Source organism: Anolis sagrei, chromosome 5, assembly GCF_037176765.1.
Source record: "Anolis sagrei isolate rAnoSag1 chromosome 5, rAnoSag1.mat, whole genome shotgun sequence".
NCBI classification, from domain to species: Eukaryota; Metazoa; Chordata; class Lepidosauria; order Squamata; family Dactyloidae; genus Anolis; species Anolis sagrei.
Genome location: NC_090025.1, coordinates 172,072,798 through 172,100,097, shown reverse-complemented (window position 1 = coordinate 172,100,097; position 27,300 = coordinate 172,072,798). Strand labels below are relative to the sequence as shown.

At 40.8% G+C, this 27,300-nt stretch overlaps 1 protein-coding gene across 2 annotated transcripts in view; it reads left to right on the top strand.

Annotated features, from left to right (window-relative positions):
- The window catches only part of TBXAS1 (thromboxane A synthase 1), a 337,775-nt gene that overhangs the window by 124,314 nt on the left and 186,161 nt on the right, over positions 1-27,300 (top strand). For both annotated transcript variants that reach the window (XM_060776865.2, XM_060776866.2), the window contains exon 4: positions 2,042-2,094. In XM_060776865.2, coding sequence (XP_060632848.2) covers positions 2,042-2,094 — 53 coding nt within the window. The remainder of the gene's footprint in view (positions 1-2,041; positions 2,095-27,300) is intronic.

Genomic DNA, 27,300 nt, shown 5'->3' with positions numbered 1-27,300 from the left:
TTTAATACTGGTAGCCAGATTTTGTTCATTTTCATGGTTTCCTCCTTTCTGTTGAAATTGTCCACATGCTTGTGAATTTCAATGGCTTCCCAGTGTAGTCTGACATGGTAGTTGTTAGAGTGGTCCAGCATTTCTGTGTTCTCAAATAATATGCTGTATCCAGGTTGATTCATCAGCTATGGCTGACTTTTCTGGTTGAATTAGTCTGCAGTCCCTTTCATGTTCCTTGATTCGTGTTTGGCAATGCTGCGTTTGGTGGTCCCTATATAGACTTGTCAGCAGCTGCATAGTATATGGTATACTCCTGCAGAGGTGAGAGGATCCCTCTTGTCCTTTGCTGAACATAGTACAGGGTTAGTCAAAATGCATAGGCCAATAAGCCATTCAATTGAATGGCTTATTGGCCTATGCATTTTGACTAACCCTGTATTTGTTGGATTTTCTTAGTGGGTCTGCAGCTAGTTTGTAGGTTGCATTTCCTCATCAGCTTCCTTATGTGGTCAGTAGTTCCATCGATGTATGGCAAGAACACTGTTCCTCTGGGTGGATTTTTGTCGTTACTCCCATGGCTTGTTCTTGGTCTTGCATCTCTTCTGATGTCTTTGGTGGAGTATCAATTGACCTGTAGAGCCCAGTTAAGGTGGTTCAGTTCACCTTGGAGGAGGTGGGGTTCGCACATTAAACAATATTGCCTGGCAACTTGTCACAATGCCATTTTGTGTGGTGTATACATGTGGAGCAGAATATCTCAGACTTGTGATCATCTGAAGACCTTAGTTGGCTGACTCCATGCAGATGCAGAGAATATATAAAAGAATAACTTCTTTACTGGCATCATCACCATGTAGTAGGCTTATTATTAGATGGTATTGGGCTTTAACTCCCAGGATCTTTACCTTCATCCCTATTAGCTGGGGCTTTTGGGATTCAGTGCCCAGTAACATCTGGGGACTCAAATTTCTGGACCCTTGGCGTAGGTCTTCTAAAGCCATGTTCGATTGACCTGTTCCTCTCATCCCTACTGGATAAATGGCTTCCTAGCCAAAATTTTGGTGCTGTTAGGAATACCAGACATATAGGCCTGATGTAATTGTGGGGAAGTGTTTGGGGATATATGACAAACAGGCCTCATTATAGTTGGTGGCTCATATACAAAGAGAAAGTACAAGAGCTTCTTCTTTAGAGGTTCATCATGCCAGCAGCAAAGAGAGAAAGGTTGTTTTTTGCTGCTCCAGAGACTAGGCTCTGAACCAAAAATTCTATTTACAAGAAAATAAATTCCACCTAAACTTTAGGAAGAAGTCCCAGGTGGTAAGGTCTATTGAGGAGTGACGTAGTCTGCCTTGGAGGATGATAAGAATCTTCTCTTTTGGAGATCTTTAAAGGGAATTTTGATGGCCATCTTTTTGGGGTGCTTTTGATGCATATTCCTATATAGAACGGGATTGACTAGATGGCTCTTGCAGTCTCTTCCAGGTCGATGAGTCTATCTCTCTACAGTGTGTTACACTTGATTCTTGATTGACAAAATAGGATGGTGATTAAGAAAGTCTGCAGAAAGGTTTAGTCTTCAATACAAAAACAGCTTAAACAATTGATGACGGGAAGGAGCAATCTTCTGAGCACAAATGAAGGGTGTTCAATGAAATAGTTAGCAGCCCAGACTTTAGAAGTAACATGTTATCGCTAATGATTTTACATTTTAATTAGCTAGTTCCATATTATAAATATATTATTCTGCAAATAATGAATGAACTGCTAGTATCAAAAAGTAAATTAAATAGGCTAAACAGTGAGGGATAGCTTTAAATAAATCCAAATCCAAGTCCATGTCATTGAGGAATGGTAATGAGGGCATGCAGTTCAGTCACTTGGGGGGGGGGGGGGGGTAGAGTGCCATTTCTTAAAAGGCTACAAATTGAAGAATATATGTATATGGATATATAATTTTGAGATTTGAGGCCAGAATTATTATTCACCTACTGTTCAGTAGTGGAAACAATAATTTATAATACTGTGATGTCTCTTTATATTCACACAGGGCTTTTGGGAAAGCCACAACACACTGATAAATGAATATGGGCCTGCTTGTGGGTAAGAGATTCTGCCTTTCATTTATTTACTTTGTAGATGTTTTTTTCTTGACTTTTGTTTGTTGTTTTCGTTGTTTTGGTCATATGGATTTAATAGTGAATTGTGGCATGAGCCTAGCATGAGTTGCCGAGTTAGGCTGAAAAATGCGGTATAGAAATAAAGCAAATAAATAATAGCAACATCTGGTCCAACTTTTCCCAATTTATTGCCAAAATTATATTTATGTTGCTGAAGATGTTGCTGGAATTCAATTCCCACGATCCTTGTCTACTGACTGTATTAACTAAGGTTGATAGAAACTGTAGTCTTGTACATATAGTATTCATTAAATTGTGAAAGGCTGGTGTAAATTTGCAGTTTTAAAAACTGCATTTCTGTCTCTTTAAAATCTGAGTATTTTCTTTTAGTTGCTGCAGTGCAAATCCAGCCCTTTTGCCTGTCAATCCCATTAATTCTGTCATCCTATTAAACACCCTAGTGATAGTTTTGTATTAGTAGGGGTCTCTGAAATGTAATGAATGGGATTGGAAACTAGACTTCAAGCATCTTCCATGTTCTCTATACTTACTTTGCTCCACTTTCCCCCCAAAACCGGGGATGCACGGCAACTTACAAAAAATAAAATAAATAAAAAGTGAAAAGACATACTGTATAAGGACTTAAATAAAATTGTCATGTTTAATGTGTGATTAAACCATCTATCGATGAAAATAATTTAAAACACATCAATTAAAAGGTGCAAGATGAAAAATAATAACAAAAATGTCTTACAATCAATTCCCAAAAGCTTGCAGGAGTAGTATATTTTCACCTGATGATAGAAGGACAAGAGGTAGTCCCAAAGCCTGGAAGAAGCCATTGAGAAGGTCTTTTAACATGTTCCCACCGGAAACACTTGGGAAGTTGGTGTGTTTCTTGGCTTTTTCTGTTTTTTTTTTCCTTGTGCCACTTTAGTCCAGCTCCTATCATCTCGTCTCCAGAAAGATATTCCAGGAAGCTTTTTTTTTCGTGTCAGGAAGAAGTTGAGAAACTGCAAGTCACTTCTGGTGTGAGAGAATTCGCTGTCTGCAAGGACATTGCCCAGGGGACATCTGGATGTTTTGCCATCCTGTGGGAGGCTTCTTTCACGTCCCCACATGAGAAGTTAGAGCTGACAGATGGGAGCTCACCCCTCTCCCCAGATTTGAACCGCTGACCTATCAGTCAGCAGTCCTGCCAGCCACAAGGGTTTAACCCATTGTGCCACCAGGAGCTCTTTTCCAGGTAGCTATTGAGTTTCATAGGAAAGAAAATAAGAGATCAGGTTGGTTAATGTTTGAAGGCTAATATAGTCTTCCCCCACATAATTAAAAAGCCAACTTGATTTTTCCTGCCTAACTCCATCCTAAAGCCTACTTTGTGGAGAGGTGGAAGCTGGCACTCGTGTCGCACTAGTCTTGAAGCCTCTCAGATTTTATTATGGAACCCCTACCATACTTCACTATGCCTATGGCAGGGATGGGAATTAGGCCACCCTTCAAATATTGTTCAGTCTCAGTTCCTATACTAGCCAGAGCTGCTGAGACCTTGGCTATGCTGATTTGAGTTTATGGGAGTCCAGCAAAGAAATAGCTCCCCGTCCCTGCTTTGTAGGGTTTGACAAGAACATTAAAAAGAGAGGTGCACGTTTTGCTAAAAGAAAGGGTGATGGAAAGCACTATAAGCATTTGCTTAGCAGAAGAAACTCCAGTTTGCAAAAGTGGCAAGACCTGCTGATATTATTTAGCTTGAGCACATCTGTCAGAATTTTGTCTTTCCTCCCTCTGACCTGGAGTTTTCCGTTTCTGATGATGACACATTATATGTCACCTTCTTAAAATCAGATGAATTCCCTGTTTCCCAAGAACATAACATCCCGATGTCATGCATAGATTCATATTTCAAGTACGGTAGATCGTCTGATCATATTTCATTCTAGTGTTATCAGCTAGACAAGTTTGGCTTCCTGTACAGGTTCACTGGTTGATTCTCATTAATCTGAATGATTGAATTCCTGCTAGAAACTTGAAGGACAGCAGATATTGTATCGATTACACTAGCTAAAAACAGGTAGTGCAAGAAACACCTAGCATAATCAAGTCTGAATGAGTCATGAAAGCATGTGCTGAATGCCTTGCATTACTGGAATCAAATTACTTGGGTTGACCCTTGAGCAAGGATGAAAATGGAGTTTCAGCAAGCGATTAATGCTTTGTGCTAGAAGAATGGCACCAGTGAGAAGCACCAGAATCTGTAAAAGGTATTTGTTGGGATTACACCCTCCAGAGACCCCAATGGGATTTCAAAGTTTTGTCCAGATTATGGATGCAACATAACATAACGAGAGCCTGGCTTTCTACATCTGAAGTGGCAGCCATGTGCACCAACACATTTTATGCTAGTGTTGTTATGTGTGTTCACATGTGTGTGTGCATGCATAAGTATTACATTTATATTATGCTCTTTCTTCACAGAGCTCAGAGTGGCATACTATGAGACAGGTTAAGATGAGAGATTGTACCTGGCTCATCGTCTTTAAATTGCTGCTAGTGCAATATACAAACCATATACAAGCTCAGTACTTAAGGGAGTTTGCCCATATCCTGAGATCAACATTAGAGATTTCCCTCCAAATCCCTCCGTTGAAATGGAGAAGGATGCCAAGGAAGTGGATGACTAGTGAGATCTACCTGTCCCTGGCATTAGCATCTTTCTGGCACCAGATTAAGCTTTTTTTACTCGATTTGTGGAGATTTGATTAATCAAATTTTAAATCAGGTTATTTTTCACATTAATGATTCCTATTGTGTGTTATTCCTAGAGTGACTTTATAGTTTTATTTTACAGATGTAATGTTTCTATTTTTGTTTTTAACTTGACCACAGTGATCCTCGCTCTTGTTACATCCTGAATAGATTACTGCAATGCATTCTACGTAGGGTTGACTTTCAAGACTGTTCAGAAGCTTGTACTAGTCCAGTGGGCAGCAGCCAGATTTCTTACCGGAGCAGAGTACAGGGAGCACACAACCCCCCTGTTGTGCTTGCTTCACTGGCTGCCAGTCTGCTACTGAGCACAATTCAAAGTGCTGGCTTTAGCCTATAAAGCCCTAAACAATTCTGGCCCAGCTTACATGCTAAGATCTTTTGGAGGCCTTACTCTCAGTCCCACCCCCTCTGCAGGTGTGTTTGGTGGGGACAAGAGACAGAGCTTTCTCAGTGGTGGCCCCTTGCCTATGGAACACTCTTCCCAGTGAAATTAGAACAGCCTCTTGTCTCCTGTCCTTCAGGAAGAAAATAAAAACATGGTTATGGGACCAAAACTTTAGATAATAATCTTCTAGTTTAATAAGTGAACACAGTTTAGAGCAATGATGAATGGATTATGAATTTGGACTGTGTGGTTTTTAATAATTGTTTTAATGTGACATGTTTTTAAATCTCATTTTAATGTAGATGTTATTTTCTTGTATATATGGGATCAAATTGCTGCCTATCTGTGAGATTATTTTGAATCCCCTTTGGGGTAAGACAGGCGGTATATAAATGTAGTAAACAAATAAATAAATAAATACTGGTTGCATTAAAACACATTGGCTCTTTATAAAGAAAAAGACAACTCACAAATAAGAACATTGTTTTCTGTAGTGATAATAAGGATGTGAATAGTAGTTGTTGATGACAGAGTGATGAGGAGGCAATGATTAATATTTAAAATTTGCATGTGGAAAATTCTTGTTCTTTTTTATGGTTATTGGAATTTGCATGTAGATATTTGGCTAGCAAAACAAAAATTTTGCATTTGATATTTTAATGTTAAGTTTGGCATCTGTGTTCATTTTTAAAGTAAGTTCTCAACATTTCAGAAGCACATACATGTCAGTGCTAGATGACGGAGTTTGTGTTTTAAACCTTTTTTTTGGCGGAAAAGCACTCAAATGTCACATCTCTGTGATCTCAAATACCAAACATTCCCAGGAGGCATGCTTTAAACCTTTTCTGATGACAAAAAGAGACATGCTAATTATTTAAGTGCTGTTTTCTAGGTGCTGCACAATTTTAATTAGTACTGAAATGTTGAGAAGGAAATGCTCACCCAGTTTATTAGACTGTCTTTCTTTTAATCACAATTCATTATTACATTATGATATTAAAATGTAAATGTAATAAAACTTGTCAACATTTCAGTGTATTCAATCTTTGCTATTTGTTCTTCTCTTTTATTATGATTACTGGGGTTTTTTTACACTCCATTTGTGCTTTTGAGGTTTTAAAGTTATACTGGTTTAATCCAGAAAAATATATAGTCAGTCCTGCATTAACTTTTCTGGATTTGATTATTCACAGATTTGATTAAAAATGTTATCTCTAGAATTCTTTAAGTCCTCCAGTGCAATTCTGTGGTCCACATCTCCTTGATTTGTGCTAGAGGGCATAGTGATCCCTAGAGAGGTGTTTTCTCAGCCTAACAAAGAACGTTTTAATACACGGTTCTCCACTTTCATTGGGGTCCTGTGCACCTCACCCCAGTGAAAGTTAAGGAGTTCATTCTTGGGTTGTTGTAGGTTTTTCGGGCTGTATGGCCATGTTCTAGAAGCATTCTCTCCCGATGTTTTGCCTGCATCTATGGCAAGCATCCTTAGAGGTTGTGAGGTCTGTTGGAAACTAGGACAATTGGGTTTATATATCTGTGGACAGTCCAGGGTGGGTGAAATATCTCTTGCCTGTTGGAGCTAGGGATGAATGTTTCAATTGGCAACCTTGATTAGCATTTGATGGCCAGATAGTTTTTAGGTGTGGCTTCTTACTGGCTGGGGGAATCCTTTGTTGACAGGTGATTAGCTGTTCCTGATTGTTTCTTGTCTAGAGTTTCCCTGTGTTTGAGTTTTGTTCTTTATTTACAGTTTTTTAAAAATACTGGTAGTTGGATTTTGTTCATTTTCATGGTTTCTTTCTTTCTGTTGAAATTGTCCATATGCTTGCGGATTTCAATAGCTTCTCTGTGTAGCCTGACATGGTAGTTGTTAGAGTGGTCTAGCATTTCCATGTTCTTAAATAATAGGTTATGTCCAGGTTGGTTCATCAGGTGCTCTGCTATGACTGACTTCTCTGGTTGAATTAGTCTGGAGGGCCTTTCATGTTCCTTGACTCGTGCTTGGGCAATTCTGCATTTGGTGGTCCCTATGTAGACTTGTTCACAACTGCATGGTATCCAGTAGACTCCTGCAGAGGTGAGAGGATCCCTCTTGTCCTTTGCTCGATGTAGCATTTGTTGGATTTTTTTAGTGGGTCTGTAGATAGCTTGTAGGTTGTGTTTCCTCATCAGCTTCCCTAGGCGTTCAGTGGTTCCCTTGATGTGTGGTAAGAACACTGTTCCTCTGGGTAGATCTTTGTCTTTACTCTCGTAGCTTGTTCTCGGTCTTGCAGCTCTTCTGATGTCTATGGTTCATTCTTATTTATCTTCCATCTTTCTAATATCATCCCATCGTCACTTGATAGCTCTCATATAGCTGATGAAAGAGTTGAACGTCACAGTCCTTGTCCCTATATTGTTTTTATTTCTGAAGTTTAGAACCACAGTCTGTTGTGTAGCTCAGGGCTTTTTAAACCTTTCCCACTTTTAACCCCTTTCAGCCCAGAAATTTTTTATGTGACCCCAGGTATATCTAGACACATAATACAAGTTAAAATGTGTGTGTGTGTGTGTATGTGTGTGCGCGCGCGCGTGGCTGGGGTATCCACTTACACAGACAAACTCCTGCCTCCACAAACAGCTATAGCTCCCATTACTCAGGAGACACCAAAGGCCCTCCCTTCAATGACATTGCAAGTTATATTGACCACCATGAACATGTACAAGAGCGCTGCCAATGCCCTCCACAAACACCATACTGCCCACCACCCAAGTGAAGGCTTTTATATGGGGACAATTTCATCCTAGATTTTATGTGTTTCCTCCACCACAGACATGCCAGTGTTTCATACTCTCTCCATTTGTGTGGAATTTGCATGACCCCACCCGCTTCCTCTCCCTTAATCCTTTTCTATACTTTTCTATGACACACAGCAAACAGAGGAATTTCTCAGCAAGTGAACATACTACAAAGGTTTGGGGAGAATTTGCCATGACTTATAGGAGTTGTAGGTCCTGGGATGTATAGTTCACCAGCACTCTGAACTCCACCAATGATGAACCTGGAACAAACTTGGCACACAGAACGCCCATTAACATAAATACTGAAGGTCTTTGGAAGGATATATAGGACTTGTAGTTCACTTACATCCAGAGTACACTACAAACCCAAACAATGATGGATCTGGACCAAACTTGGCATGCATACCCAATATGCCCAAATTTGAATACTGGTGGGTTTTGAGGGGAATTGACCTGGACAGTTTGGAGTTGTGGGTACTGGGTTTTATAGTTCACCTACAATCAATGAGCACTCTGAACTCCACCAAAGATGGAATTTGATCAAACTTGACACAGAGCCCCCAGCAAAAATACCTATATATACACCATTGTATATATAGGCAGCCCCCAAGTTACAAGCATCTGACTTGTAAATAGATTGTAGTTAAGAATGGGTTCAAGGCAACAGGAAGTGAGATAAATCTACGTTTAGGAAGGGAAATTCACTCCTGGAAGAATCATCATGTCTCAATTGAAGCCTTGTCACCAATTTTTGTTTCCACAACAAACCAATTTTTGCAAAATCCAATTGTCACAGGGACAGAAAGTTAGCATCCCTGTGGTGTTTGTCTTCAGAACAGAGGCACAGACAGCAGAACAAACACCACAGGGATGCTAACCCTTCCCTGTGCTATCCAGAGCTAGTGTGTAAATGTGTGTAAATGGGGCCATGGTAGCACAGTCGGTTAAATCGCTAAGCTGCAGAAATTGCTGACCAGAAGGTCAGTGATTCGAACCTGTGGGACAGGGAGAGCTCCCAGTGTTAGGCCCAGCTTCTGCCAACCTAGCAGTTCTAAAACATGCAAATGTGAGTAGATCAATAGGTACTGCTCCGGCGGGAATGTAATGGAGCTCCATGCAGTCATACAGGCCACATGACATTGGAGGTGTCTATGGACAATGCCGGCTCTTTGGCTTAGAAATACCACTCCCCAGAGTTGGACCTGACTAGACTTAATGTCAAGGGGAAACGTTTATGTATATGGCTGGAGTTACACTTAAAAATTATCTATTCCGACTGATATGCCATTTCAACTTAGGAACAAACCTACAGAACCTATCTTGTTTGTAACTTGAAGGCTGCCTGTAATAGGAATTGAGCATCTATGAATGTTTATAGTTGATAAATCACTTAAAATGTGCAATTCTATTTATACTGTTTGCTTTACATTTTGTTTATTATTTCTAACTGCGCCAGTTTCAGTGAGCACTGTATCAACGTTGAAAATAACACGGAAATTTGTTGAAATGGGTAATATAGAGATCACAAGGGCTGATTTATTGGCTGGAGACAAGCGCAAATTGCCACATTGTTCTACATTTGTGAAGTGAATTTTTCACAGTGGCTTTCAACGTGAAGTATTCACCTCGTATGAGACAATAAATTGGTTGACTTGGCTTTATTCCCAAGTTTGAAATGTGTCATACTAAATCTGGGTATTTTAGGCCAAGAATGAAACAACAAGAATTCAAAGGAAGTACAGGACATAAGACAACAGCATTCTTTAAAAGGGTCATGATAACCAGTGGCATCTAGATTAATCATGTCGTTGTTCTATTCTTGGTTTTAATGGGATATGGTATCCTATCTTGAAAATACTTTCATCAACTTAGCACCTTTAAAGTACACATTGAAACCTCAAATAGATTTACAGTCCCCTCAACATGGAAACTACCAGCCACTGCTGACTAAAACCAAATGAGGCATGGCTGCTGAAGGACACAATGTAACAAAGTGTTTTTTCTAACTGTAAAGATGTGAATTTCTTTTTTATTGAATCTAAGTAGCTGTTTAGCTATTTTAAAGCTACACCACCACCCCCAATTTAGCTAATGACTAGGAGTTTTATAGTAAAGTAGCCAAACACACCTTTTGTGCACAGAGGACCCCAGTGGCAATTTGTGATTTGTCCATCTAGGACAAAGAAACAATTGCATATGAAGAACCATTTCTATTCAGTGTAGACATCATTGAGCTAGGTGAATTGATGATACAAAGCATAATCTGGTTTGATCCTCTCGCAGCAGGTTAAACCACTGAGCTGCTGAACTTCCTGACTGAAAGGTTGATGGTTCGAATCCAGGGAGTGGGGTGAGCTCCTGCTGTAAGGCCCAGCTTCTGCCAACCTAGCAGTTCAAAAACATGCAAATGTGAGGATAGTGTTTCCTCGCTACTTCGTGGTTTACTTTTCGCGGACTCGCTGTTCTGCGGTTTGCCTCTCAGTCCTCCCTCCCTCCAGCCTTGAAGGGCCTTTACTTCCTTTCCTTTGGTCTCTCTCTTTTCACCCGGCAAAGGGAAAGGTGAGGAGGACTTCCGTCCTTTCCTTCCTTCCTTCCTTCCTTCCTTCCTTCCTTCCTTCCTTCCTTCCTTCCCTCCCTCCCTCCCTCCCTCCCTCCCTCCCTCCCTCCCTCCCTCCTTCCTTCCTTCCTTCCTTCCTTCCTTCCTTCCTTCCCTGATAGCTCTTTCCTTCTCCTGCAGCCACCACACTGACAGGGAGGCAAGTTGGGGGAGCTGTGGGGGGGGGGGGGAGGAAGGGGAGGAGGGGTGGGGAAGGGGAGCCAGGCGTACAGTGGGGCGGGGTTTCTGATATGCCTGCAGGAAGTGTCCTTCCTGCACAGGCCTGGCAGGATGCACCTCTCAGTGGTGGTGCTGATCTCCCATGGGTGGGTGCAACAGCGCTTCGGCCTTAACCCTCTCCAGAACCTAGTCATGACTTCTTGACTTCACCAAGCGGGGCAACCCCCCCCCCCCCGGCCATGTCCATGGCCAACTTTTGGCTCATGGAGAAGGACCTGATCCACAAGCTCTTCCAGGTGCTAGCCCCTCGCTTTGAGGCGCACTAGGGGCTACATATGTCTGCTCCACATCCCCAACTAGGAGAACCTGGACCGGGCCTCCAAGGTGGTCAATGAGTACAAGGGGAATGCACTGCCCCCACTGCCCATCCCCAAGAGGGACAGCTTTTAAAAAAGGAATAATGTGCTGAGGCAGTACATATATAGTGTCCTGACTTCGTGGATTTTCACTTATCGCAGTTGGTCCTGGAACGGAACACCTGCAATAAGTGAGAGAACACTGTAGATCAATAGGTATTGCTTCTGCGGGAAGGTTAACAGTTCTCCATGTTGTCATGCCAGCCACATGGCCTTGGAGGTGTCTATGGACACACCGCTAGCTCTTTGGCTTAGAAATGGAGATGATCATTATCCCCCAGAGTCAAACACGACTAGACTTAAAGTCAGGGGAAACCTTTCACTTTACCGAATCAAATTCTGTGACAGATTAACTTTAGGGTCACTGTAAGTTGGAAATGACTTTAAGGCACACAGTAACAATAATCCAAGGTCAGGAAATTTGGCTGCTCTATTGCTAACTCCTACTCAATAAACTGTGAATATAGCCTTTCAAGATACACTTGGTGAAAGAAAGAAAAATCAATGTAATGGTTCTGCAGTCTGTGTATAATCTTCAGAATCTGTTTTCTTTTTAAGAAGTAATTATTTTGTAAATGTATTCTGGATCATTTTGGCAAACCTGGGATAGCTTCTTATCAATCAAGTAGTACTGCCTTGACCTTCCCAACCGATATCAATATTCATCGAATCTCCTTTGATAAGCACTGTCATTTAGATATCAGGAGATGTCTAACTGAGAAGCATGTGTGGTGTAGTCGCCTGTATAGGCTGAAAAATGCGGTATACAAATAAAGCAAATAAATAGTGGTTTCCAGGGCTTTTAAAACAGATGCTAACTATTTGGAGTTCTTTGATTGCTTATTCCTGCCTGGCAGAATGGGGTTGGACTGGATGACCCTTGTGATCTTGTTCAATTCTATGATTCTGTGAACTCCCAAGGTTCACAGTCACCAACAGTCATCCTGCTCAAGTCTTGCAGAGTCAGGACTGTGGCTTCATTGACTGAATCAATCCCCTCTTTTCCTGTTCCATCCCATGCATCACTTTTTCCAGTAAGTGATATAATCTCATGATAGGTCCAGTGTCTAACTTTAGTCATCTTTCTTTCTAGTGAGTTCAGACCTGGTTTGTTCTGAGACCTATTCAGTTGTCCTTTTAGCACAGAAGTTTACTTCAACAGTAGATTTCAAATAAGTGCATTTCCTTCCTGTCAGCTTTTTTCATGATCCAACTCTCAACGTGGTACATAAGAAATCAAGTGTAGTGGTTCAAATATTGGACTAAGACTTTAGGATATGGTGTAAATCTCTGCTCAGTGATAGAACCATATTGGGTGACCTTTGTCAAGTCTCACACTCTCAGCCAAAGTGGAAGACAAACAGAAAACTCCCCCTGAACAAACCTTGCCAAGGAACTCCAATGATAAAAGGTAACGGTAAAGGTTTCCCCTTGACATGTCTGACCCTGGGGGTGGTGCTCATCTCCATTTCTAAGCCGAAGAGCTGATGTTGTCGATAGACACCTCCAAGGTCATGTAGCCAGCATTACTGCATGGAGCACCATTACCTTCCCACCGAAATAGTACCTATTGATCTACTCACATTTGCTGGTTGGTAGAAGCTGGGGCTAACAGTGACAGCTCACCCCACTCCCCAAATTTGAACTGCCAACCTTTCAGTCAGCATGTTTGGCAGCTCAGTGCTTTAACTCATTGCATCCCCGGGCACCGCAATGATAGGGGCACCTTAAGTCAGAAATGACTTGAAGGCACACAATTATAATAGCCTGCATGATTTAGACTTTGTAAATGTCTTCAGACTTAAAGATGTTATCTAATTCCTTCTTGGTTATATTTCCAAATCTTAAGCTTCTTCTGATTTCTTTATTACCATCTTTTTTTTTGGTTAATAACTGAGCCATGGTACATGAGATCTTGAAGGAAAGAGGCAAACAAGCAAATTCTGATCCTCTCAGTTGGGCATTGTTATGCCCAAAGCTTAGAAAAGTTATGTTGGGGGTTTTGTAGTCCCCAAAGGGAAAAATTCCCACCTCTGGTTGTCACACTCCTCCCTTTGAGGAATCCAAAGCTGCTGATGGATTTGCACCCCTGTGGTGAGACTTCCCTTCCACTCCAGCATAGTAAAAAACAGCATGGGGATCCTGCAGATCGAGGAATGCATTTCACATCACAGGCACCTGCCGACACAGAGGGAGAAATTTATTACACGACAGGCAATCTAGTTGGAAGGTGGGAAATTCACCATGGGGATGCTGATCCCCATGGAAAGTGTAATGTCTTTACTAGTTCAGTATTGGAAAATCTTTTTGAAATGCTAGAAGCTAATGATATGTAAGCAAATGCATTTGAATTTTTTCTTAGCACACAATTCGACTGCTGGGTTTTTGTAGAATACACATAGCTTCATTGTAAGGGCAGTATGATCATCCCTGGAAAATGGCTTGCCTTCATCCCCCATCACTCAACAACTCTCCAAAGCTCTTCTCTAGAACTGTGAAATCTTATGAATGCAGATAATGAATGCTGTGTGGAAGCATTGTATGTATGACCGATTTCAAGGAGTTTGACCTGACAGTCTTAGTGGGGATGCAGCATTTTACTCATTCCAGACTGAAAACTCCTTCCAAATGAATATAAAGAGCAAAGAGCATTATGTTCTCTCCTGATAATGACGAATACGGATCTTTGGAATGGAAGCCTTTATTTTATATTATTTCCTCCTAAGGTTGCTCTAATTTGACTGATACTATCACCATTTGTTTTCTTTTTATGTGAATAGGTTGCCTTGACAACAGGATGTCAAATCAATTTCTCAGCTTTAATAAAGTCAACCCTCAAGTCTTAGTGGATTATATCAACCCAGGTTTAGTGGGTCACCATAGTAGCTCCCACCCCACCCCAGTAACCTTAATTTCTCAGAGTGTACTTGAAAAACCCCATCCGTCTCCTTAATCAAAAAGACCCAAACAAAAAGAAAAGGAATTAACCACAGAATAGTGAATGTGAACTGAAGCAACTAAAATATGAGAACCTTATTTTTTAATAAAGAAATCATCCCTGTAATTCATTGCAGTTGGAGTGTAGTGGTTAGTCCTAGTGTTGTCTTAGGACAGTGTTTCTCAACCTTCCTAATACCACGACCCCTTATATGTTCCTCATGTTGTGGCGACCCCCAACCAGAAAATTATTTTCATTGCTTCTTCATAACTGTAATTTTACTACTGTTATGAATAGTAATGTAAATATCTGATATGCAGGGTGTATATCCACTGGACCAAATTTGGCACAAATACTCAATACACCCAAATTTGCATACTGATGAGGTTGCAGGGGATTGATTTTGTCATTTGAGAGTTGTAGTTCACGTAGAACTATAAGTTCACCTAAAATCAAAGGGCATTCTGAACTCCACCAATGATAGAATTGAACCAAACATGGCACACAGAATTCCCATGACCAACAGAAAATTCTGGAAGGGTTTGGTGGGCCTTGACCTTGAATTTTAGAGTTGTAGTTCACCTACTTCCAGAGAGCACTGTGAATTGAAACAATGAAGGATCTGGACCAAGCTTGACATAAATTCTCAATATGCCCAAATATGATCACTAGTGGAGTTTCGAGAAAATAGATCGTGACATTTGGGAGTTGTAGTTGCTGGGATATATAGTTAACCTACAATCATAGAAGACTCTTAACCCAGTCCACAATAGATCTGCACGAAACTTGGCACACTACCTACATGGCCAACATTGAAGACTGGTGGGATTGGGAGCACAGTTTTTGCATTCTGGGAGTTGAAGTTCACCAACACCAAAAAGAAAGAGAAAGACAGGCAGAGTGATCTTCAGCCTTCCCTTCCCAAAGGGTTCCTAAGACCATCAGAAATATATGTTTTCTGATGGTCTTTGACGAACCCTCTGAAAATCCCCTTGTGACGCCTCCAGGGGTCCTGACCCCCAGGTTGAGAAACACTGTCTTAGGGTCATTGTAATTTGGAAATAACTAGAACGTTTGTGGTATTTAACTTGAGATTCTTGGCATTACTTTTTACAGAAATTGAAAATGTAACTTAGTTTCAAGTTGCATGTTTCTTTTTATATTGCCTTTTTGCTACTTAAAATAAGTCATTAGGTTTGGTAACGGAATGGCATAACACTGTCATGACACATCTAAACATACTTTTGAAAGAGACACTTGAAAAGTTAACCAGAAAATATTACTTTCGAAGTAACTTAGATCTTGCTTGGTATAGTCTTGTTTGAATGTGACATCTTTCTACTCTTATTATTTATTTATTTATTTATTTGGTATGCTTGTATACCGCTAATATCTCAGCCTGTGCGGCGACTCATTGCGGTTTACAACATGTTAAAAATATACAATTCACTTAAGCATATAAAATTAAAATTAGGAATACATACAAAAAACATACACAGTATTGGGCCACCAATACAGATCGGGACATCTCATAGTTAAAATCATCATCCAATTCGTTATCTTGATTGCTAATCCATGGTCAGGTAAAACATCACATCGAAGATCAATTGAAGACTTGCTCAAACATCCAGGTTTTTAGTTTTTTCCTAAATGCCATTAGCGAGGTGGCTGATCTTAATTCAGTAGGGAGGGCATTCCAAAGCCGGGGGGCCACCACAGAAAAGGCCCTATCTCTCGTTCCCACGAGCCGCACCTGTGAAGCAGGTGGGATAGAGAGAAGGGCTTCTCCTGAAGATCTAAGGGTCCTGGTGGGCTGATAGGCCGAGATACGTTCGGATAAAAGAAAGAAAGAATATGAAGAATAGTTGCAAGTATTTGTATTCTTTGGTTATTTCCAAACTCTCGTATCAAATTATGTAAAGAGAGATCACATGCTTTGCATCTAGAGAATCCCACATTCAGTCTTCAGCATAAGTAGTTGAAAGGGTCAAGTGATGGAAAACACCTCACTATGTCTGGAGAGCCCAGGAGACATTATTGGTCTAGACAGCCAAAAATAGTTACATGAGATATAAGTAAGCTTTCTATGCTCATAAGTAAGATGCAGTCATCAGTCCCAAATACCTTTGCATGTGAACAGTGGTTGCATGACTTTTGCAGAAACCGGAACAGCCTGTGACCCTCCCAATGTCCCTGGAGAACTTTTGGCAATATTTGGCGCCGGACTTAGCAAGGACAGCCCAGAACTCAAATAGTCTGATCTGGATGAAACATGTTCATATGTGGGCATGATTCTGATATTTTTAATACACAGTTTTCATGGGTATTCTGTTTAGCTGATTGGAGAGGGACAGAAATATCCTGAGTATATCTACAATGATTACAGAGAAGATAGACCATGACAGCCACAACACATTGGGAGATGGTGTTTGGTGTATCAAAGTTTGACAGCGTTGGATTGTCCAAGTTGCAGTGCTGAATTTGAAATCCAGACTGGGAATGGGAGAGCAGCTGAAGCAAAACCAAACCAAACCAAAAACAAAATAAAGCCACTCCAGTCAAAACTCATCAGGAAATCATTGTGGATGTCTCAAGATTGGAAAGAGTGCTTTTTAGTTGTCTTGCCAATTGTACTATCGGGTTCTGAGGTAAGAACTCAAACTACCAAGACAAGTTTCCTAGAAGCAAAAAAGGAGGGACCACCTTCAAATACTCTCTGTGGTCCTGCTGGAAAGATCTCCTTGAAGTCCACTTCATCACACTAGAGAAAAAAATCCATTTAAAATCTGGTTTCTGCCTCTTGCAGATTCTGGAGTTTGTAGTTTAGTGACTACAAATCCCAGAATTCTGCAGGAGGCAGAAACCAGATTTTAAGTGATCTTTTTCTCTAGTGTGAGGAGGCCCATGGGGATATCAGTTACTTGGAGATATTTGTTACAAACTTGGGCAATGCTGGGGGGAAGGAACTTGAATGAAGTGAGAGAGTTGCTATTTGTATATTTGTATATTTTTCTTCTTATTTTTGGATTGCAGAATTTGGACTATACTATCTTGAGAGGAAAACAAAACTTTGTATATCCAGATATACCAAGGGCCAACTGTTGCTGCTGTAATATAGATTGGAGTGAGATATTCTTGCAGTTCTATGGCAAATCATCCCAGATACACCAATAAATCCAGACCTACCTTCTGTTTATTGCTGCCTTGAAATTTCCACATATTGAGCACTTATCCATCTGGAGTGGACTGACAGGACAATGGGAAATAGACAGCCTTTAAGCCATAACCATTTCCTGTGAGGTGACTCATCCGCCTGCTCTTATGAAAGTCTTTAGCTGAGCCCTTAAATGTGTCCCAGAACAGACTTCCTTGCTATACCCTGCTCTGCCACAAATCCTGTTAGCATATGGATTATTTTAAACATGGATATCATGGTGTTGCTAGACAGGTGTATTTGGAGTAGATGGGGTGGCCAAAGCCATACTTTAGAGAACATTCCCTTGATGATTATTTAAAGTGTTCTGTTTTGGAAGAGCTGTTCGAATGTTGTGAGCTACTTTGTGTCTTGATTAAGAAATAAAAGCAGGATATAAGAAAGTGTAATAATAACAGTTCTTGCCAAACCTAATTTAAATAAAAATAAGCCTAAGAAAGGAGAGTAGGACCTTGAAGCTACCCATCTGTAGTTGGCACTTGAACTGCAAATTGAACACATACATAAGCCATCTGATTACAGTCTTCCCCCGCTATTGTGCCAAGCATTGTTTTTCTATGCAGTTTATATCAATGATTTCTAAATTTGAATTTATTCTTAATGTACCATATGCAAATTATATGCATATATGTGCCCTCTTTTGTGCTAAGTATTATGCAAATCTTCTTGTTTTTATATTCCTCTTTCTTTTCTTTGGGGGCAGGGGAGGAAGATGGGGGGAAGTGGGACAGTAATGAGACACTGCCCATTTCTTTTTGCCAAAGTCTAAATGTTCACCCCAAGAGAGCAGTATACAAAAAAAAAGAAAATCTTCTGATGAATCTCTGCTTGAAATACTATCTTTCTGTGTGCATCTTAGTCTATGAAAGCCTCTGCTACCAACTCTATTCTCTCCGTCTCTAAGGTGCTGCCAGATGCCATTGCATACTGATACTCCAGACTAATATTGCTATGTCAAGCTTCCAGGAGTGGTTTTAGATTCTTTTCATGTTTGTACTTTTAGAAATGGCACCTGTGAACATGCACACACTTGTTCTGCAGCTAGTGGATTTATTAGGGTTATGTTTATTACAATTTTTGTTTTTAATTGCTTTATAACATTTTATGTATCTGTGTAATTTGATTATCATGCTTTTATATGGGCGCTGCTCTAAAAATTTGAAACTAAAACCAATGGACATAAAAATAATACCACTCTACCATGTGTGAAATATTAAGATGGCAGCCTAGGATCCAATCCAGTGCTTCTCCACCTTTGTTTCTCCCAGTGTTTCAGGCTTCAACTCCCAGAAACACAGAATTACATAATTTTAAGAGTTGGAAGGGACCACAAAGGCTCCATAAAGGACTCCTGAAAGGTGTCTATTCAACCTCTGCTTGAAGACAAAGATGGTGAGTCTACCATTTCCCAAGGTTCAAGCTTTAAGGTTTTAGCATGCCCTAAAGTGTTGCTCTAAAGAAATAGTGATAGAATCAGAGAATCAGACAAGCATAGAGTTGGAAGAGCCCTTGTGGGCCATCCAGTCCAACCCACCAAGAAGCAGGAAAATCTAAATCAAAGCACCCCTGACAGATGGCCATCCAGCCTCTGTTTCAAAGCCTCTAAAGAAGGAGCCTCCACCACACTCTGGGGCAGAGAGTTCCTCTGCTGAATAGCCCTCACAGTCAGGAAGTTCTTCCTAATATTCAGGTGGAATCTCCTTTCCTGTATTTTGAAGCCATTGTTCCGAGTCCTAGTCTCCAGAGCAGCAGAAAACAAGCTTGCTCCCTCCTCCCCATGACTTCCCCTCACATATTTATACATGTCTCATGATTCAGTTAATAATCACTTTCCATCTAGAAAACATCATAATTTATATTGGTTTTGAGTAGTCAAAGAAAGGGAGAGAATAGGGATGGAGAAAAAAGCATAATCTGTCCATGTATCTTGTAGGTTCTGCTGAACTAAGTGAGTAATGGGCAGGGAAAGGAATCTGCACTTTCTGTAGCTTTTGGATTTTGAAACCATGGCTGTATCACAAAAGCAGTAGTGTTTGTTCCATGAACACTAAAAATAATATTCCAAAAATAGAGAATTACAGCTGCAACTAAGTCTAATCATTCCCATTGATAATGCAGTAGATGTTTGATATTCATGATTGGCTGTTGCATCAAATACAGATATTGTCTTGATATTCAGCTGTGTTCCTTATCCAATGCAGTTGTTGAACCACTTCACCAAGCTCCTTTATCTATTTCATTTGTCAAGTGAGATAGACTTTCACATCTTACCTATAAAAATGGGCAACAATATCTATCATAGTTTGTGAAGAGCAACTTTAGATTTTTCAAGTGCAATTTTGACTCTCCAATGAATGGCAGATGTTTGGATATCATAGCAACCATTATTTTAAATTATTTCTGAAGATACGGAGAGTTATTGAAGAAGCAGGAACAGGGCTAAATTAGAAGTGATATGAGGGAGAAACTGTCAGATTTTCTAAGGCAAAGATCTCTAAACTTTGGTCTTCCAAGTATTTTGGACATGAGCTATCAGAAAACCTGTGAATTCTGTGAATTGAAGTCCAAAACATCAGCAGGACCAGAGGTTGAGTCCGGTGTCCTAATGCTTTCTTAAACCAAACTTCGGAAAGCAGCTCTCGACTTCTCTGTTAGATTGGGATCACAATGTTAAGAGTTAGGATCCCCACTGCTGCGTTCCTAATTAAAATACCTCCCTAAACCTCTTTGTAGGTTTGGAGGAGGGAACCCAAAACCTGTCTTCCCCTTCTCCGAGTAATAGCTACTGTTTAGGTGTGTTATCTAAATTGGGGAATTGACCAGGGGAAAGGGTTTTATTACTTATTCATGCAGAAATGTATATATTTTGCTCTCATTGCCTGTGCATCACTCACCACAGCTCACAGCAATTTCTAACCACAAGGCAATATAGAAACATGTGTAATAATAATACGCTATAAAATGCATTGTCAATAAAAGTAAGAGAGAGAGAAAGGTTAGAGAAAACTCTTCACCCAGGGTTTCAGCATAGTTCATGGGCTTATTCTAAAACTACTTTTACATTCATGTCATTTGGCTCAGTGGGGATTCAAACCTTGTTCTCCAGAGTCATAGTCCAAATCCCAAATGGCTACACTACACTGGCTCTACTGCACATATATGGCTGCAAAGCAACATCAAAAATCTGAGTTCTTCCAGGCTTTCTTTTACATCCTCTCAATGCTGATGCTGCTAAAAAATAACTTGCTTCATAATTTAGACAGAAGGCTAATAGGGGCTATTTGGATGTTTATATTAACAGAAAATACATATATGGGGAGGGGAAGAGGAGGAGGAGAAGAGTTAGGCAGTGGTTCTCAACCTGGGGTCCCCAGATGTTTTTGGCCTTCAACTCCCAGAAATCCTAACAGCTGGTAAACTGGCTGGGATTTCTGGGAGTTGTAGGCCAAAACACCTGGGGACCCACAGGCTGAGAACACTGAGTTAGAGGAAGAGGAGAAGAAGACTTTGTGAAAATGAACTTCCTTTTTAGAGGCATTGCTAATCATGTTTTACCTATACTGGCTGCAGGGGCACAAACATGCATGATCACCTATCATTTCATACCCCTAATCTTTTTTCCAGTGGGGATTTGTTGGAGAACTTTGCTCACTTGGAGGTCCTTTAGGATTAGGGTTCACCCAATCTTCCACTGTCCTTATCATGTCAGAAAAAACCATGAATAGAGGAACCCCTGGTGTCTCAATGGCTTAAACCCTTTTGCCGGCAGGACTGCTGACCGAAAGGTCGGCAGTTTGAATCTGGGAAGTGGGGTGAGCTCCCATCTGTCAGCTCCAGCTTCTCAAGCAGGGGTATGAGAGAAGCATCCCCTGGCCAATTCTCTCACACCAGAAGTGGCTTGCAGTTTCTCAAGCTGCTCCTGACATGAAAAAAGCACAGCATTGTCACTGCAGCTTGGAAGAACAATACTGTTCCAGTGACTGTGTTGAACCAGTACAGAGGGCAAAGTTGTGTCCAGGGCTGCACTGAAGAATCAGAACAACCCTTCCTTCTTTTCCTTCCCCTTTATTAGCCCTTACTGCTGTTGTGTGTCTTCAAGTAATGTCTGACCTATGGTGACCCTATTAGAAGAGGGTCACCTTTCCCTTCATGTGAGGCTGTCATTGTATGACTTATCGAGTGTTACCCAGTGGCTTTCCATGAAAGAGCAGGGATCCAAACTCTAGCCTTTGGAATTATAGTTCAGTATTCATTCTACTAAACAACACTGTACAATTTGTACCTCAAACTCATTTTCTGTGATGAGATCTCTTTTTACTATTTGCTCATTCCCTGAAATCCAAAACCTTTAATTCTCTCATATTATGTCTTGATATTTTCACTCGCCCCAGTCTGGAGTGCTGGATAGATTTTCCCTTGTGTTGCATCACTAGAGTGAGTTGGCTGCAGATGCTTTTAAATTCAGTTTAATATGGTTTATAGTAGGGCTTTCATGCAATTAAAAATCTTACTCAATTAATCATACAAGCAGATTAGTCAGTTAATTACTTGATGGGCAAAGCAATTCTGTGGGGGTGGAAGGGGAGGGAAAATGTGTGGCAAAGGCTGATCCTTGCGTCTGTCTCTGTGTATGTGTGTATATACATACACCCATACTTACGGGATTTCCTTCTCTTTTTTCACAAAACTCTTCCTTTCCCCCCCTCTTGTGAGTCATCCAGGAGACCCAATATAATGACTCTAGAGATCAGTGTTCGAATCCCTGCTTAGCAATGGAAACTCACTGGGAGGCCTTGAGAAAGTAACACTCTCTCAGCCTCAAAGGAAAGCAAAGTCAACTCAATTCTGAACAAATCTTGCCATGGAAGTCCTTTCATCTGCCTCATCACTCGTGGTGCCAGAGTACAATCTGTTCAGTGCCTTCCAAGTCACCCAGTCTTCTGTGTGCCCATACTAGAATCATAGAGCTGGAAGAGACCACAAGGCCTCTTGCTATAATGCAAAAATAACCAATCTAAGCACTCCCGACAGATGGCCATCTAGCCTCTGCTTAAAAATCTCTAGAGAAAGAGGCTCCACCACACACAGAAGCAGCGTATTCTACTGTCAAACATCTTGTATTACTGGTATGTTCTTCCAGATGTTTAGATGGAATCTCTTCCTCCAATTTGAATCCATTACTCGGCATTCTAGTCTCTGGAGCAGCAGGGGAAAAAAAGCTAACATGCTTACCCATTTCCTATGATATGGGGGTCATATTTAACAGAATGCCTGCCCTTAAAATTCTTTTTACATCAATTAAGAGGGAAAGCCCTACCTAAATGAAAGGTCTGCAGAAAGAGAGGAGAGAGGGAGACAATCAGACCTTTGATGGGAGGGATTTCCATAACATAGCAGCAACCACCAAGAAGGTTATAACCAGGCATAGTTATAATGGTGTTGGGATGAAGAGAAAGCCTTTACCCTTAATCTTAAACTTCAGGCAGGCTCCTATATAAGTTTTTTTTAATAGTAAATTCAGACAGTTTCTTACAATTATGCATTTTGAATAGAAGACAAGGTAAGCATAAGATGGGATTTTAATCATTTGAAGCATTGTTGCTCTATGTGCCATTTGCTCGACATAAAGCAGTGGTGGGAAGGATCTGAAGTACTATGGACCTAAGGAATGCATGCCACGACATCACAAGAAGGTCAGCCAGGAAAACACTGCTTTTAAAAATGCAGAGAAAACGAACTCCAGGCCAGCTGAATGAAAATGTCACAGCTGAAGCATGGGTAATAAAACGTGAGCAAACACAATGGCAGCTTGGTGGGAAAAAAGCATTTCAGAATGCTTTCTTTGCCAGGATTTGCCAAGAGAAAATACTGTAGACGTTTTCATTCTCTTTCCCCAAGACAGGAGAGATGACCTCATATCTTATTAGGATCACATTCCCATTCAATCGAAGGAGTGGAGAAGGACAATCCTATTATCAGCTTTCATTGTGTATTAATGAGATGGAATACTGGTTCAGCTAATCAGTGTCAGCAATATTTGACATATGCTCACAGATGTACTGTAGTTCTGGCAAATCAGGTTAACCTGTAGAGTGAAAATCAAGCCACAATAAGCTTGGAATACTAGGACTTCATCCATTGTGATTAATGTGGTGAATTTCTTAAATGTATTCTAACCACTAAAAGAGTTAAGAGAATTTATTGTTTATCAGGAAGTTCATTTTTAGATCACAGCTCAGAAAAGTAATATGTTATAATACATTATAATTGCCATCTGTCAGGGGTGCTTTGAATGTGATTTTCCTACTTTTTGGCAGGGGGATTGTACTAGATGGCCCATGAGGTCTCTTCCAACTCTGATTCTATCTCATTAATGTGTTATTGTCATATGTTCTGCAGTTGATGGTGCTTGGTGATGGAAGGGCTAATGTAAGTATTAGTTCTAAAGGGTTTAGTAATCTGTAAGTAAGAGTTCATGGGTGAAAGCAATTAAGGGTGGAGGTATGCACGAGATGGGTTGCAGCTGGGTGTTTCTGGATATAAGGAGTTAACCTTGGCACTGATCTTTGGGAGAAATGTATCTGTTGTATTTTGGTGGTGGATGTTGCTTGTTTTCCCCCAGGTCTGTTGGATTTTTTGGTATCCTGACCTGTCTCCTGTAATCTTGGAACCCTGGAACCTTGAACCGGGTTTTGACTACGGTATAAACTCTTGATCCCAGGACTTTGTTATTGAACTCTAGGCATTTGACCATTGGACTGGACCCTTTTGACTATGAAGTTATTTTTGCTATCAGTTTTTGTTTATTCTGTGGCTGGGTGCTATCTTTGTGTTTTATATTTTGGACTATAAAAACAGCCAGCAAGTAAGTGCTGTATTAATTAAACTGTTTGTTAAAACTGGGAGTTTGATTCATCTCTACCTAAATAAGGCAGAGTCCTGGCAATGTGACAGTTATAGTCTGTCTCTAGCAAATTACTGTAGTTTGCTTGGGTTTTTTTGTTTGTTTTTTGGGGTTCTTTTGTGTCAGGAGTGACTTGAGAAACTGCAAGTTGCCTCTGGTGTGAGAGAATTGGCCATCTGCAAGGACGTTGCCCAGGGGACACCCAGATGTTTTCATGCTTTACCATCCTTGTGGGAGGCTAAAAGTTACAATCCAACAATAATGTACATAGTGGATATGACACTATGAAAATGTTACTGCTTTAATTAGTAATACTTTGTAGTTAAACTCTCCAGTTATTTCTGCGGTAGCGCTATTGTGCATTCAAGTGGGGTAGTAAATTTCCTTGGGATTTTAGTTCAGATCAAAGGGTCTGACCCTTATTTGGGAGAAGAGCTTAGCATAGTGACTTGATCAGAGATTAGCTGCCCCATGAACATGGAAGCCATTGATTATAATTGTTTTAAGGGCATGTTAGTGATATTGTGAAGTGAACTCCCCTTTTTATCCTAAACTCAATTTTATACTTTCCCCTCATAGCAACTTCTCTTTCCAGGTTACAATGAGTTCCATCATGAAATACCTTTCTAAAGTAATTTACCAAGATCTGTTTTTATGGGTGCCAGGTTTTGTTGTTGTTTTGCTTGTTTATGAGGCTATAATATACTCTAGCATCAATGGGCGATGGGAAACACACATGAACAATTATAGAGCAGCACTAAGGTATTACTCCTGCTAGTAGTCCAGACTAGAGGTTTTGTGCTGTGTGCCTTCATTTCATTCCAACCTATAGCATCCTAAGGTTGACTTTTCTTGAGGTTTTCCTGGCAAGAGCTGTTCAGAAGAGATTTGCTATTTCCTTGCTCTAGGGCTCATATATTATGGTGTATGATTTGAGTAAGACCCTGGGGGATTAGGGCTTGAATCCACACCAGACCATGGAAACTTTGGTAATCTTGGGCAAATCAAACTCTGTCAATCTTAGAGGAATGCAAGGGCATCCCCCATCAGGGGTTGAGAAGGGTGGGGTAGAAGTACTCAAAATAAATAAATAAACTCCCCCATGAAAAAAATCTGCCCAGAAAACCCATGAAAGGGTTATTTTAGGGTGACTATAAATCACAAATTTATTTATTTATTTAAAACTTTTATATTCCGCTCTTCTCACCCCAAAGGGGACTCAGGACAGAGCACAGCATATAATGCCGAGACACAAATTCTTATATACATATATAAACATTAAAAACATTTATCAAAATATTAAAATGCACCATTTCAAACCGCCCTAGTCATCCACGTCAAATCTAATTGGCCTGGTAATCTTTCCTATTGCTGCTTTATTGCCCTGTCCCAAAAGCTTGGTCCCACAGCCAATTTTTTCCATCCTTCTAAAGGACAGGAGAGAGGGGGCTGACCTGATCTCACCAGGAAGGGAGTTCCATAGCCGGGGAGCAATCACCAAGAAGGCCCTGTCTCTCGTCCCCACCAATCGTGCCTGTGACAATGGTGAGACGGAAAGCAGGGCCTCTCCGGAGGATCTTAATCTCCGCGATGGTTCATAGGGAAAAATGCGTTCGGACAGGTAAATTGGGCCAGGGCCATTTAGGGCTTTATAGGCCAAAGCCAGCACTTTGAATTGTGCCCGGTAGCAAACTGGCAGCCAGTGGAGCTGGCGTAACATGGGAGTTGTATGCTCCCTGTATGCTACCCCAGTTATTAACCTGGCTGCCTCTCGTTGGACTAGTTGAAGCTTCCGAGCAGTCTTTAAAGGCAACCCCACATAGAGTGTGTTGCAGTAGTTCTATCCTAGATGTAACGAGAGCATGGACCACCATGGCCAAGTCTGAGTTCCCAAGTTACTGATGCAGCTGGCGCAGAAATGCCTTGAAGATACACAAGAAAACAACAAGAGCTGAGAAAATGTGACTTCTCCAAGGTCACACGGCTGGGGGGGGGGGGGGACGACGACGACGACGAGGATGTCCAAGGCTGAACAGCATTTTGAGTCCTGGCCCAAGTCACTACGCTATACTAGTTTACTCCAAACTCAAGTACACCTACTAAATCAATGGGATTAACTCAACCATTCTTCAGTAGGTTAACTCTAATAAGGGCTGCCAGTAAAATATTCAGGCCTAAATCTCCCCAATATGAAAAGATGCTTAAATAAGAAGTGTAGCTGATCAGACAGCCACATGTTGGCCCTTAAGGGGCAGAATTTATAAGAAGGCTTTTCTGGGAAGACTATTTTGGGAGAAACCATGGCGTTTACTCGTGGTTTTGCTTCTGCGCCATTTTTGTACTTAAAACGGCTTCTTAAACCTCTCCCTCCTCAATACTTCTTATGCAGCTCACAACGCAAATGCTTTTGGGCAGTCTGTGAATGTGGAATGGCACAGAGTCTCTTTCTTCCGGCAGAATAGACAGCACTTTCAGTCTCGAGTACTGAAGGGAGGAAATGATACATTGATAGGTGTGCTGATGCATATACGGCAAGGAATGTCTGAGTGTGACATTTAAAGGAGAGAATTGAAAGAATAGTTGTCTGTGTGTAATCTCATGTAAAACTGTTGTTGCAGCCCTGTCTGTTTTCATTACCAGGAAGGAAAGGAGCAGGAGAGATGGATGAGTGGAGCTATTTTTCTTAGGCTTCATTCAGTGATTGCAGTTTCTGCAGTTTGTGAACACAAATGTAACACAGGAATGCTATGAACAAAAATGGTAAAGTGTGGGAACACATATCGTCTTTTTTTCCGGGTAATAATTTTTATTGAGAGTTGTAAAATACAGTAAAAATTACAAAGATTAGAAACTAAAATTCCATGAAATGAAAGTTCAAAAAGATAAAGGTGGGTGCAGTCAGGAGAACAAAAAAGAAAGAAGGGACTCCCTTTTGGCAGTTATATATACATATAGTTATTTTTGCCTCTTGCCCGAATATCCACATAATTCCCTCTTGCGACAATC